Here is a 13,728-nt window from a genome sequence, read left to right on the forward strand (position 1 = left end):
AGAAGTTGTTCCACTTTATTTTAATGGCCATCGATGATAATAGTCAGGATGGATACTGCATAGTCAACAATCTGGAGAACAAGTTCCTGTGAGCCAAGTCCTCAATCTAGCTCACATTTTCTGGAACAACACAGATGATCTCCTGGATCTCTCTGACCACGATGATGCGAGACAGCATTTGTTCCACCTGCTGAATTGTGAGGGGCTGAGAGGAGTACCACATCGGGCTGTTTGGTGCAACGACAGGCTCTGGAGTCATGTAGTACGCATCGTTACGTCCTTTAACGCTCTGTGGGCTGGAAAAGAAAGTTAAGCATGTGTCTGGGGGTGTAAACTGAAGAGTAATCATCACATAAATCCTACTAAGCTGAAGTGCTGCTCACCATTTGAAGAGGTAAAAGTCATAAAGTTTGATGGGACAACGAAGAGGATTCGCAGGATCCTCAATCTGCTCTTCATACATGTCATCGGTTCCTAAATGATGCAGTACACAGCAACAGGTCAACAACGGGCATTTCTGCTATCCAACACTGAGCTAATCACGACCTGAGCAAGAGAGTACCTTTTTGTCCAGCACTGTGTAGGCCTTGCCCTTTGAGAAGGCGAATACTGGTTGCTTTGTCCTTGGCGTTAGTTGGGTTCTTCCTTGAGTGTCTTAAGACTTTAGAGAAAGCTACTTTCATGTGCTGTTCAGGTGTTATCAAGTGGAAATACCTGCAACAAATACGACATTGTACCATATTCGGTATTTGACTCTGAGCGATTAGAGAGAGGATAAAAGACTAAGGGCCATTCAATGGTTACTCACTTAGTGTTGAAATACATTAGAGTTGTGAGCAATGTGGAAGGTGAATGTGCGCCAAGCTGTTTACACTCCCACAGCATCTCCTCTGTCACGTGACTTGGGATGATATAACCTAAGAGGAAAACATACCATGAGTACGGCAGGATTCACATGCATGTGTTTAAGGCTTCAGCGCATCTCCGTCATGTTGAACAGGATGATGTGATCCCGAACTAAATCGTCGATCTGCTGCTTAGCTCGTTCTTGCCAAAAAAAATGCTGTTAACTGCATAAGGTTAGTAAAGTGCAGCTAGCATGGCTAATGCAAACAGGCAACAGAAGCTCTTTTAATCTTGTGAATGACTGATGGTTGTTGCTATGACAATCATGCCAGAAAAGATCCCAAATGTCAAAGATGTATGTAAACACTCGACAATGGACATGTAAATGCTGCCTGAATATCGAAAACAATTACAAAATTGTGGATTTTGCCTTACCTAAAGGATGCACAGTGGGTTTCCAGTCGTGCAGGATTTTGTGTAAACTTTCGCAAAATCGAGTGTAATATGGATCATTGAAAATATCATCCACACGTCCATTTTCAGAAAGATACTATAAAAAAGAAAAAAAAAACCAACAACACAGAAAAGCAATTTCAGCCTTAGTTTTATTCTTCCTGCCTTTTTGTGGTTGAGTATGGAGATACTAACCTTCTGTATACACAAGAAAACATAATACAGGACATCGGGAGCAAACTGTTCGTCCTCGGATCCTCGTGCCTCCTGAGTCATCAGGGAAAGACCCAAGTTTAACTCCGCCACTGCACTGGATACCAGATCTTCCTGAAAACGCAGGGGCTGACGACCTGAACGCAGAAATACCAGAAAACACTACGTTTGGAGAAGCAGTGTAAAACTGACTTTACTTCTAGGTGACTAAGAATAACAGTACGTACTACAGAGTGCCAACAGCAAAATGTTGTGACTTCCTCTGGTTTCAGCAAGAGCTCACTGTTACTGAGACAACTGTAACAGGCCTACTTACGTCCTATGGGCGCAAGCTTTGTTGTTTCCCGTTTGCTTAGTTCAGCATTTTTTCTCTTCACCCAAAGGCGCCAAACCTCCAGCCCTTCCTCTGGCTTTAGACACACAGGAACCAGAATCTCTGTGGGTGCTTCGCCCTGAGCTTCAGTGGCTACTTGACCCTGCAGTAGAAGAGCAAAGGGAAAAAAAAAAAAAAAAAAAAAAAAGTTTTTGAGAAAGATGGCAGCAGAGTTAAACACATCTTATTAATTACATGATGGTAATTCATAGTATGATAATACTGTTATGTTGTAACATGGTATTGTTATGATTAGTAGTATTAACTAGTCCTAGTTAAACTAGTTCACATTCTTAATTCAGAAAGGAAAAAAAGGCTAAAAATAAACATGAACTTTTGAAAACACCATCATGATTATGACCAAAGCAACAATTATCAGTTATGTTCTGTTACATTTGCACAGGGCAAATTTAGTTCCAGCCATAATCATCGAGGACCAGAGTACAACTGTAAGACGGAGTCTTTTCTAACCTGCAGATGGAGCTGCTGGTCTTGTCCATCTTCCCCTTGACTCTGCTGTTGATTTGGGTCCCATATTTGCACTGACTGTGTAGTGTTGTATGTCCCTCCTACGGTCTGCACTGCCACGGGGATATGAATGTTGCCGTTCATGAACTGTGCTGGGAAGAGGGTCTGCACGATCTCTTCCTGCGTTGCAGTGGTGGCCGAATGCACGTCGGCAGACCTCGATGTGGAATTTGGGGACATTTTGTCCTTGCCGTTGGCGGTAGTTACTTGCACTGTGCTATACGTCTCCTGTGGTATAGCAATGTGAGTTACACCCTGCTGCTGTGGAGTGGAGTACACAGGGATGGTCCAGGTCTCACCTTGGGGACCTGTGATTGTTCCTGTAGTGCTGTACAGCTGAGCACTGTCAACTGTGAGCAAATCCGGTCGTAGGGACACATAACTTTGCTGCTGGCCTTGAGGGATGGCTAAAACTGTAGCCACCTGCTGCCCCTGTGGAACAGCATACGAAACAGCTAGGGGGACATCCATCTTACGCTTCTTGGCTGGTTGGAGAACAGTGGGGATAGTGCTGGGCCTCCGCTCTGCCTCCCTGGTAGAGTCCTGTTGCTGAGCAGGAGTCATGGTCTCAATGGTCTGGATCTGGATTTGTTGCCCACCCTGTAACTGAATCTGCTGGCCGGCCTGAAGTTGAATTTGCTGTCCCCCAGGCAACTGAATATGCTGCATTCCCTGCAACTGGATTTGTTGGCCACTTGACAGTTGGATTTGTTGTCCTCCAGCTACGGCGGCAACCAACTGAGCCTGAATCTGTGAAACACAGTAAACATGTTTTTTTTGTTTGTTTGTTTAAATGGGGAAACATGGAAAAACCTGATAGACGTAACTGAAGTTAATCCTCTACCTGCTGTTGCTGCTCCTCTGTGAGCTCTCCTGCCTGCACAAGCTGGGCTGTTGAGATTCCCTGTATGTCCTGCTGAGAGGGGTGGGCCACCTGAAGAACCTGACCAACTGTTTGGCCCTGCTGTTCTTGGATCTGAACCTGGCACAGAGGGAGAGTAAGAAAAACAAACAGACTTGTAAGCAACCTTATGAATCATAAACACACTGAAATACTTTTCTTTGACATTTCTGCTATGAACAACACAACAGTCATCAAAGTCATAAGGCGTCTCAAGTTTATACATTTGAAGTCTCAGTAAGATACACCCATGTCTGAGGTGACCGATCCTGTTTTAATTACATTAATGTGAATTGAACAAGCATGAAACAGCAACCATAATCCTGAGAGAAAGTTGATCTTTTTTTTGGCTTGTGATACTTCATAGAACTAACTTCTGCTACTAATCAAACAGATATTTCATTGATTGTGCTACAAGGTCTTTAATTATCTGCACAACAGGCAAACAAAAAGCAAACACCCTCTTTCCAATTACATTAAAAACATTTACATTGCTTTAATTTTTATTGCACAGAAGGACTACAATGTGATGGTACAAATCAGTATAACCAGTCAGAAATGTATCCTCCATTTCCACCTGCACCTTTTCCTACTGAAGAATCATTGTGACCACAACATTTTTCTGTAAAGTGCTCCTTTGCGTGGTTTTCACATTTCCTGTTGGCTCTGTATGCATACTTAAATACTAAGTGAAAGATCTTCTGTTTGTATTCAGTAGGAAAGGGATTCCTTCCAGTGAGCCTGACTGTAGCCTCTCAGAAGGCACTGCTTTGATATTTGGATTGGATATCAGTCCAATACTCGATCCAACTTTTTGGGTCAGTATGGGATCCATTCCTTTGAGTTCTACAATGTTTTCTGTTTACCAGATAACAGCAGCAGTTAGCGCCACAGCTAACACAGCATGGAGGGAGGTTTGGGGTCATTTCATGCTGCTACACCAACAACTTCTATCTGTACATCTGCAGAAGCATTTATTTAACTGGAAACTTTCCTCCTGTTTACTTTCACTCTCATTATGCTCTGTCCAGTCATGCAAGATGGAAAGTTTTGTGTAACACTTTTTAGGAGTGTTTACTAAACTTATGATATAATTATAATTTAAAATGTGATCAAGTCAGTTAAAGTTAATTTCACTCCAGCTGTCTCATTCTTGATGAAGAAAGTACAACGCCTGTAAATGACACCAGTTTGCAGCCTAATGACTCCAGTCCAGTGCAAATAGATTAAATGAACAAGAATATATTTCTATATCCTCCCTTTTTCAATAATAAATACCATAAATTCTGTAAATTTATAGCCTGTTTTTAACCCTAACCCTTTTCAAAACTTGTGAAAACTTAAGTGGAGTATGACCTCATTTCATACAAATGAGTCACAGCTATAGCTGATAAAGACAACACCAGTACACATTTTATGTTCTATAAGAGTGTCATATTTTGATGGTTTGGCTACAGCAATGTCTCACATTTACATTTTCAAATGTAGGACTAGGAGAAAAACCCAGGCATGTCTGAGAGGAACAGCAACATGTCAGCCTCTGATAGATTTAGTAAAAAGGGAGCTACCTTTCAAATATTCCAGAAAACCACTCCTGCAAAAGGTGGAGAAACTTTGAGGAGAGCCTCGCAGCTCCTGACATGTAACCCAAAAGTAAACAAATGCCTCAAACTAAGCATTACTACGACAGGAAGAGCCAATGGTGGGTAGAAATTACCAAATCAATCACCTGCAGGTGTTTAAACAGCTCAACCCAAGAAAAAAAAACAAAAAAAACAACATAAAACATCCCGGGTAAAAAAACAAAAAAAACAAAACAAAACGTTTTCAGGTTAATTATATGACAATACTGCGCAGGTGTTTGAGGTTAAGCTACTTTAGTTATTGATAAACTCAAATGTTAAGCAGTTATTTTATATGTTTATACAGACTTACATGGAAACACTACCTCGGCTACTTTTGTGATTACATTTGACGTATGCTGTGTCACTGTATGTAATGCTGTTGCCATCTTGTTTTGACAGATTCACATTTCAAATTTCATTTCAGTAAGAGAGTGCACTTCATGTACTTACACTTACAAAAAAAGCTGCTGTCTGCAAGTGTTTAAAATTTTTGTATTTTTTTTTCTATATCACCAAAATTAGCACAAATTTTCTGATGAAATATCATGATATAAATTTTGAATCTATAATTACCCACCCTTATTTCAATCTCTTCCTCACAGTGAGAAATACAGCTTTCTAATCCAACACTGAGATCAAATCAGTACATCAGCAGAGACTCACAGTCAAAGCAGTGGTGTCAGATCAGAAAGGGAAAAAGCTGGACTGGTACATCCTTAGTAGCCTCAGGTTTTTAATGTCAACATAGATGCATTCTCATATGTGTGACAGTGTATCAGGCTATGCTATGGAGTAATGCAAAAATAACGCACTGCTTTTTAAAACAGTAACTAATAATTTGTAACATATTCTGGTCTCTATGTAATGACACAAACACTAGTGAGTAATTGTGGTGTGCTGAGACTGAGAGGACAATCGGCTATATAAAATTTAAACACACTATGTTTTTGTATGAGGTTAGGCAGGAAGAGTCTCTGTGGACTACGTTTGCAAATGACATCATGTTCGATTAGTTTAAATTTCTAGGATCAACCATGCAAAGCAACAAACAGTGCACAACAGAGGTGAAGAAGAGAGTGCAGGCAGGGTTGAGTGGATGGAGACAAGTGGCAGGGTGATTTGTGACAGAAGGATAGCAACAAGAATTTAAAAGACGGTAGTGAGACCTGCTCTGATCTACGGTTTGGAGACAGTGGCACTGACAGTAAGACAAGGCGGGACTGCAGGTCACAGAGCTGAAGTTGCTCAGATTTGTTTTTGGAGTGACCAGGATGGATATGATTAGAAATGAATACATCATTGGGCCAGGTCAGGTTGAGCAGTGTGGATGCAAACTTTGAGAGTTTGTGTGAAAGAGGAGGATAGGGTGAGATAGGGTGAGATGGAGGCAGATGATCCGACCAATAACAAGAGCAGCTGAAACAAGAAGAAACTAACCTGCACTTGAAGCTGCTGTTCAGATCCTTGATGCAGCTGGGGTGACATCTCTGTTGAGGTCACCTGTACCTGTTATAAAACATTTACATGTAATTGCAAACCACCAAACAACATAATTCAACACCCAATATAAAGTGTCTTACTGGACAGGCCAGCTCCAGGAGAGATCCTGCCACCTCCGTGCTGTCTGTGTAAACACAGTTGGCACCCTGCTGATGGTACACCATGGCTGTACTGGTGGCTGCCCCTTCCTGCTGGCTGAACTCCTGCAGCACCTCTGGGCCCTTGGCAAGAGACTCCAGGAACTCCTTCATCCTGTGCTGAGGCACAGTGCGGGCCTTTTGCCGCACATATTCGTCAAAGGAGACCACCCCACTCTCCTGCTCGTTCATCGTCACTGGACCTGGAAAGGAGATTTTTCTTTTACACTTCTAAGAGCACAGTTACATCCATTACATCCTAAACAAGCTGCATTTGCAATGTTCATGTAAAATGATGAGAGACAGCTTTTCTCTCTTACATACAACTACAATGATGCAGTTTAAATGTTTGTCAGTAAGGTTGGGAACGTTAGGGTTGCTATGTTAAATGCATTTGGCTTGGAGCTAATACAATGACTGTGCTTTGCTTAAATCAACTTTTCCTACAATTAAGAAACACTGCAATCACAGATTAGCTGAAAGGTAAACCTAAATGTTTACTATGAGCGATTAACTGGGTTTAATAGCAATGAAGTAATGAAGCAACGCACCAACAATGGTGCCTGGTTTCATTATATTGACAGTTTATGTGACAGCTAGTTGTTAGCATGCTAGCTTAACAATGTTAGCTAGGCGCTGTTTTGCCACAACCCATATGGATAGTTCACTGAGTAGCAACCGCCGACTGCATTCTACACTGTTGAATACCAATATAATTTATGCCGTAACTTATACAACACGGCTATAGTTTTACTCATAATAGAGGCTATCGAACTGTATTTAACACAGCAACACCTCGCTGGCTAACCACTGTGCTAACGTTAGCTAGCGAGCTAGCTCGGCTGCTCTGGATCCTGTCATGCTACCTTAAATAAAATGAAATCCTCTTGTTTCCGCCAAGGCACGGTGTTTAAAACCAAAAAGCCGATAAACGTCTAACAGCTACCACCAGCATACCATTTACTTGGCTACATAGCACATTTTAGCAGCTGTGCAATACCGCAAAACAATGCCGTGATTACACGGAGATAAAATTTAACCATTGGCCGATTCTCTGACGTCTGCTTATTTCACGCTGAGCTCCGGGTTGTGTTAAAAGTTTACCACTTCCAGCAAAGCGCAGGTTTAGTTATGCGGCGAAATCCCACGTCGTATGTCCAAAAAAACACCACTCAGCGACACACGCACAAAACCCCACACACTGTTTACCAAGTGAGACATAAAATGACGGAAGTATAGGCCCCGAAAACAACGCGGCTGCTCTCCACACTGCTCTGCCAACCAACGGGCTGATAACTGCAGCTCCCATCCCGGTAGCAAGAGCAGCACTGTTATGAAAACTTACATGACATTTGGACGAGAAGTGCAACCACATTTGTGTAGTTAAAGGTAGGGCATGTCTCATCTGTAACGGTGGGTCAACCGTAATCTGGCAGTGCAAGATAATCACAGTCTCTCAGATTAAAACAGGGTCATTTGCATTGAAATGATAGAACCTATATACACAGATACCCAGTTTGAATGATCGCAATAAATAGACAGCCTTTTACAATACCACTCCTTTCATTGAGGATTAATTTAAAAATCAGACAAAATAATGACTGATCATTGTCATACTATTAGATATCTGTTCTAATATTACAGAAAAGTAGGATCTGTATAGTTTTAAATTAGATAGATATTGGCCACATTATGTGGTTAATTGGCCTTGGTTATTTATTTTATTTTAAAATATTTTAGTAGGGATTCCTTACTTAAATTATTATTTTCGGTCAAACTGTTTTTATGTTACGATGTCTCTGTTTTTGATTATTAATCATTTTATTTTATTATTAACTGTTTAATTTATTTCCTCTGACTCTGGAAATCAAGATACGTGACTTTAAATGAACACAAACATTTTCTTCCAGGATGGTTCTCCTGAAGCTTGGTAAACATGAATGCATGTGCCTTTAACTTGTTCTAACTTCCCCAGTCTGCCTTAAAGAGCCAGGCATGTGCTACTGAGGGCCTCCCCCTGTTCCCTCCACAACAAACTGCCTCTTGCCCTTCTTAAGGTGGACCTAGACAGATGCGCTGTGTGCATAGGCTGTGTCCTCTACACACTGGATTGGAAAGAGTTAATTCCCACACTCGCTGCAGACTATCTCTGACTCTACAAGGGCTCTCTTATGGCAGCGTTTATGTAGTATGTGTACATTTTTCTTTAACTGCTTAACATCTTCCAGGGTGTTGGCAACACATCTAGGGTTAAGGATAGGTTCTTGTTAAATGTCCACCCCTGTTTATAGACTTTAAAACACCCAAATTCTGAGTCTATTATAATTAACCCCTTGAGGTCTCTCATCACAAGCAATGATCCTAGAAGATGTAATTTAAAAAGAAAATGTCCAAATTCTTTGCAGTAAGGGGACAAAATTATTTTAACATATGCAACAGAACTATTTTTTCCAGTATAATATATACTGGCTTTTCTCCAAAATACAGGGTTACGTTTATGGTTTGAGGCTAAATTGGGGCTGTCAGCAAAGATGACTTGGAACTAAGAGGGTTCATGGAAAAAACGAAAGTCATAATGCGGTGAATCTTCATTTGAAATGTAACATCTTCTAGTTTCTGAAAATCTGCCTGTTTAGCAAAATCTAGCCCGAACACTATCACCATGGTGGACGTTAAGAGGAAAGAAAGCTGATCCATTATTGATAGAGAAAAGACCACAGGATTCATCTGAGTGGTGACTAACACTCTCCTAATTTGATCATAAAGCGTAAGTCTTTCACATGCACACTCTGGAAAAATAATAAGCTAGTAAGTTGGCATGAAACAGCTTACTTGGCTCGTGACTTACTGGCTTATCACTGCAGGTGACTTTATGCCACTGTAAGAATCTTAATGTAATCCTTTTGAGAAGGATTTACCTTTAAACAGCTGCCATTAAAACAAAACAGAAGGCTTGTAGGTTGTTATTAACAGTCGGTCATTTACAACTTTGATTTTCATTTTAAAATCCTTCATTTATGAACACTGCAAACAATAAACAGGAATTATTTATTCAACTTTTTTTCTCCAGAAATGGGCCATGGTAATCAGGTCTTTGTTTTACTAGCGACATAGTGATGGAAAGTTGCCAAGTAACCAGCAGGTGCAATAAGCCGTTAGTTAGTTGTGAGCGCGCCAGTCAGTATGTTCAAGGCTCACTGTGATGCACCTTGTGTATCACCTCAGAAATCAGGCTTTACACATACTTTTACCAGAGATGCAGCACAACCCGTGATGCACTAAAAAGAAAGCAGAAAATAAGACTTGATCGCAGGTAAGTCAATGAGTTAGACTGATTTGACAGCTGAATGATGTGTTGTCATGTGTGTTTTATACTTGTGTTTGCCTGAATCATAACTGAACTATGAAGGGGTAAAATATTTCAGTTTTTCAGAGTTTTTCTGGATTCACAGCATTTTCTAGTCTTTCTAATTGCATTTAGATACCTATTGTTTACACTGCCTGATTTATTACTGAAATGGCTACTTTATATTTTTGGTCCGACTGACTCATATTGTGAACAGTTTTTCCAAAGTTGTGTTGTAATTTTGCTGATTCAAATGTGCATTTATTGTAGAGGGTGCACATCCTCCAGATTACACGTAGAAAATATTGTCATTTAGAACTGAAACATAAAAGTTCGTCTGTGTGAATCTAAATATATTTAATAATCATTTACCTCCCCATTATGGCTGTGAAGAAAGTGTTTCAGTGTTTATTTCAAGGTAAAATCAAGTTTTAGCCATCTTGACATCAATAAATATTTTTAGTACATATGTTTGTGTTTACCAAAGCAGTTTTTGATTATTTAGTTGCTGTGAAAGTGTGGCAACAAAAGAGGAACTTTTTATTAAAAGAGGCTTTTTATTATCTTGGTTGGCTGAAGTTTTGCGTTAGCTTCAGAAAAACTGTAAAGCATATTTTTAGACTGTTAATTTTAGTGCTAGGGACATTAGGAACCTGAATGCATGGAAACGTGTTTCAGTGCTTTCGCTCTGTCTTCTCTACAGATCTTGGCTGTCAAAAATGGGGCGTCTGCTCTTTGTGACACTAACCGTGTCCCTCTCTTCACTTGGAAGCCTTATTCAGTCTTCGCATTCACCATCCAACTCTGGCTCAGTCCAAACAACTCAAAGTGGAGCCAGAAACAACAGCAGCCTGGACAGCTTGGCCAGGGAAGTAATCTTTCAATCAGAAAGCCCTGTAGAAGGCAGCCGATATAGTGTTGGCAGCATGGAGTTGCAGCAACTCATCAATCAGGCTGTCACTCCATTGAGCAAAGAAACCCACTCTGGGTCTGGAATCATAGTGGGGACAGAACCCAGCCTGCACCACTCAGGGCCTCTGGACCAAAGAGCTGACAAAGCTAATACTTCAATTACAGGAAACACTCACCCCAGTGCACCCGTAATCTCAGAGGGAGCTCTGCTGGAAGGCGGCCACATAACAGCAGAGCGCTTACAAGAGAGTCATACCTCTGCTGTGAAACACAACTTCCCAACTCGTAAGTAAAGCTGTGATATGGAAGTGAAGTAGCGCACATAGTGCATTACTTGACGTTTTTCTTTAACTGCATCAAATTGTCAGGTGGTCACAGTGAGATCTAGTATAAAATTATATCCTTCTTTTCACATTTTTGTATGAAAAATCAAATTTAAATCTATTTAAAAAGCAAATAAAGTAAAAGTGATTGATATTGGATCTTTTGGTTCGATGTAGCTGTCTGTGACACTGCATGCTGTGCAACTATGCTGGTAATCAGGCTAACAGTACAGTATGTAAAAATTCACCATGAAATTATTTTTAATTAAAAATATAAAATCTTCTCTTTCTTTCAGGTGGAGACCGCCCTAAACTTCCTTTCCATACCAGTGCGTTTACTTCCATGATAAATTATAAACCTTCAGAACCTGGAGGCCCCTGCGTGCTGGGTGTTGGGCCGTGTATTGTTCTTAAAAACTTTAATGGCACCAGTCTGCTCTGGGACGACATGAGGCGCACACTGGCGTTTGCCTGGGAATTGCACGTCTTTGGGTCTGCCAGCCTTTTCTTGCTGATGGCTTGCCTGGCAGTTGTGGGGACGGCTGGAGCATGTACGCTTCCTCGGCCCCTCTGTTACACCCTGATCCTGGCAAATAGCTTCCTAATCATGGGTGGTTCTTTGCGTACCATCCTCCTCATACTTGACCCCTATGGTACCCGTCAGATTCTGTCTCATGCCACTCTGGCAGCGCTACATAATGTTCCTCTGCAGCTTCTTCTGTGGGTGCAGCTTGCTCTCGCTCTGGTTACACTGAAAGGGTTAAATTTATTACTTTTCCCACTAAAGCTGCAGCACCCATGGGTGGTTGGAGGGTTTGGTATATTTCATTGCTCTGCATTATTTGTAGCTGATCTATACTCTTTAACTTTAACCCCTGCTGTCCCTCTTTTGCTACAGACCCTTTCCCTCTGCTGGGGCCTCCCATTTTGCTTGGGGATCCTCACAAAGGCCCTTTCCAATCTGCAACCCTTTCTCAGGTCCTCTTTACCACAGTGGGCTCCTTCACAGAGGCCCGAGAGGCGTGGAAAGCGAGTCATAGCAGGGTGCGCTTTCCTTGGGGTGCTATGCTGCAGCCTTCAGATGTATAGTCTCTTCTGGCTTTATGGGCTACTGGGAAACTGGAGGCGCTTTGGCTGGGGCTGGTGGCTGAGTCAGTTCTGGGCGAGACTCCTTGAGTTAGCCTGGGGATTCTCTTTGCTTGTCCTGGGATCTTGGATCTTCTGGACTCCATCTAAGGGTCACACAAGGGGTGATCATGTGCAGAGCAGAGTGGAGGCATTCAAAAGAATGGAGGATAAAAGCTTTTGGGATAGGGTGTTAGCCACTGTGTGGAAAGTCCCACTAAAAAAATCAGATAAAAGCTGGGAAGACCTGATGCCAAATAACTGGTCCAAATATAACCTGTCAAAAGCAGGTATCAGCAACAACATAATGTCCCCATATGATGATCGAACATCCACCCAAATATCAGAGCACAAGTCTGATCCTGGTAGTAGCAGCTCGGACTCTCAGGCAGCATTGCTGTGGCAAAAAGTTGGTGAACGTGAGTGTATTCTTTCACTTATAGAGTTTGACATGCGGCCCCCATCTCCTATTAACCTCAGGCGCAGCATTGACAATGCTTTTCACCACGGACAGCTTGTAGCAGGGAGTCTGTTCACACCTCCGCCTCCCTCATGGACAATGGGCACCAATGATGAAGACGGTGGTCTAAAACCCTTCCCTCCAGCTTTTATCAGCTACGGCTGGATGGACACAGAGTCCATTTCGGCATCTCTAGACCATTTCCAGGCCAAAGAACCAGTACAGTCACCCAGTGCTGCATCTGAAAATAATGGCAGCAGTGAGTCTAAAGCTGCTGCATACATGAGAGAGGAATTCTCTGCAGTGATGCATCAGCATTACTGGTCAGATGACGATGTCACAGACCTCTAAGGACATAAACTTCTTTTACATAAACTATCATATTTCTTTTAGTAAAAACTGTTTACTATGGGTGGGTTTGATAATGCAAAAATACAGTCAGTATGACCTGAAATTTGTCACTTTTTATGTGATCTTTATGTTTTTGAGAAGATGATGGTACTTTCACTTAAATAAATCTGTTGAGTCAGATTTTTTTCTCCTAGTGAATAATATGAGTATTTAATAATAATAAAGGTCTAATATGTTTTGTTCTGTCAGTGTTATTTGTGTATGTAGGACAGATGACCTTTAATTCAGCAGGTTACCATCTCTTATCTGTTGACATCTGATTAGTGTACCAACAGCGACTGGATGTTTTTACTGTCTTGTTTGTAAATCAATTTGAATTTATATGAATAATATGATCAACAATAAATTTAGAAATTGAAAGAATAAATTTTGTGCTAACCATGTTTTACATCATACCAAATTTACTTTTATTGATTTTGCCTCAAATATGTGTGTGTGTGTGTGTGTTTGTGTTCAAATCATAATAATGGCAGTCAGCATGGAGGTGTAAGGATGTAATCTTTTAGTAGATGTTTAGATCACTGAAAACTGGTTTACGTAAAGCTGAAAAACCGAGAAACAGAAGATTTTGAGAA

At 41.2% G+C, this 13,728-nt stretch overlaps 2 protein-coding genes across 7 annotated transcripts in view; one reads left to right on the forward strand and one right to left on the reverse strand.

Annotated features, from left to right (window-relative positions):
- qrich1 (glutamine-rich 1) overlaps nt 1-13,728 on the reverse strand; it is a 19,719-nt gene continuing 5,991 nt past the window's right edge. The window contains exons 1-12 of one of the 6 annotated variants that reach the window (XM_085274096.1): nt 7,922-8,055; nt 6,520-6,779; nt 6,377-6,445; nt 3,258-3,395; nt 2,357-3,163; nt 1,829-1,988; nt 1,495-1,649; nt 1,282-1,396; nt 809-917; nt 563-714; nt 384-474; nt 1-296 (exon numbers count right to left, since the gene is read on the reverse strand). In XM_085274096.1, the coding sequence (XP_085130222.1) occupies nt 107-296; nt 384-474; nt 563-714; nt 809-917; nt 1,282-1,396; nt 1,495-1,649; nt 1,829-1,988; nt 2,357-3,163; nt 3,258-3,395; nt 6,377-6,445; nt 6,520-6,779; nt 7,922-7,928 (2,253 nt within the window). In that variant the 5' untranslated portion in view covers nt 7,929-8,055 and the 3' untranslated portion in view covers nt 1-106. The other 5 variants (XM_085274099.1, XM_085274097.1, XM_085274098.1 and 2 more) reach the window with 5 other exon arrangements.
- On the forward strand, nt 9,401-13,520 carry LOC146574454 (proline-rich transmembrane protein 3). The gene is made up of 3 exons (XM_085275567.1): nt 9,401-9,889; nt 10,626-11,119; nt 11,454-13,520. Exons 2-3 carry the CDS (start codon nt 10,642-10,644, stop codon nt 13,091-13,093), a joined length of 2,118 nt encoding a protein of 705 aa, XP_085131693.1. The 5' UTR covers nt 9,401-9,889; nt 10,626-10,641; the 3' UTR covers nt 13,094-13,520.

Source organism: Mchenga conophoros, linkage group LG5 (assembly GCF_057382185.1).
Source record: "Mchenga conophoros isolate Kocher_MC1m ecotype Shallow Benthic linkage group LG5, M_conophoros_male_GT1.1, whole genome shotgun sequence".
NCBI lineage: Eukaryota > Metazoa > Chordata > Actinopteri > Cichliformes > Cichlidae > Mchenga > Mchenga conophoros.

Bases quoted from the DNA above. Each gene is read 5' to 3' on its own strand.
- LOC146574454 (XM_085275567.1), top strand. From the start codon at position 10,642: ATGGGGCGTCTGCTCTTTGTGACACTAACCGTGTCCCTCTCTTCACTT. The intron at 11,120-11,453 runs GTAAGTAAAGCT...TCTTTCTTTCAG, and splicing joins GAAACACAACTTCCCAACTC to GTGGAGACCGCCCTAAACTT.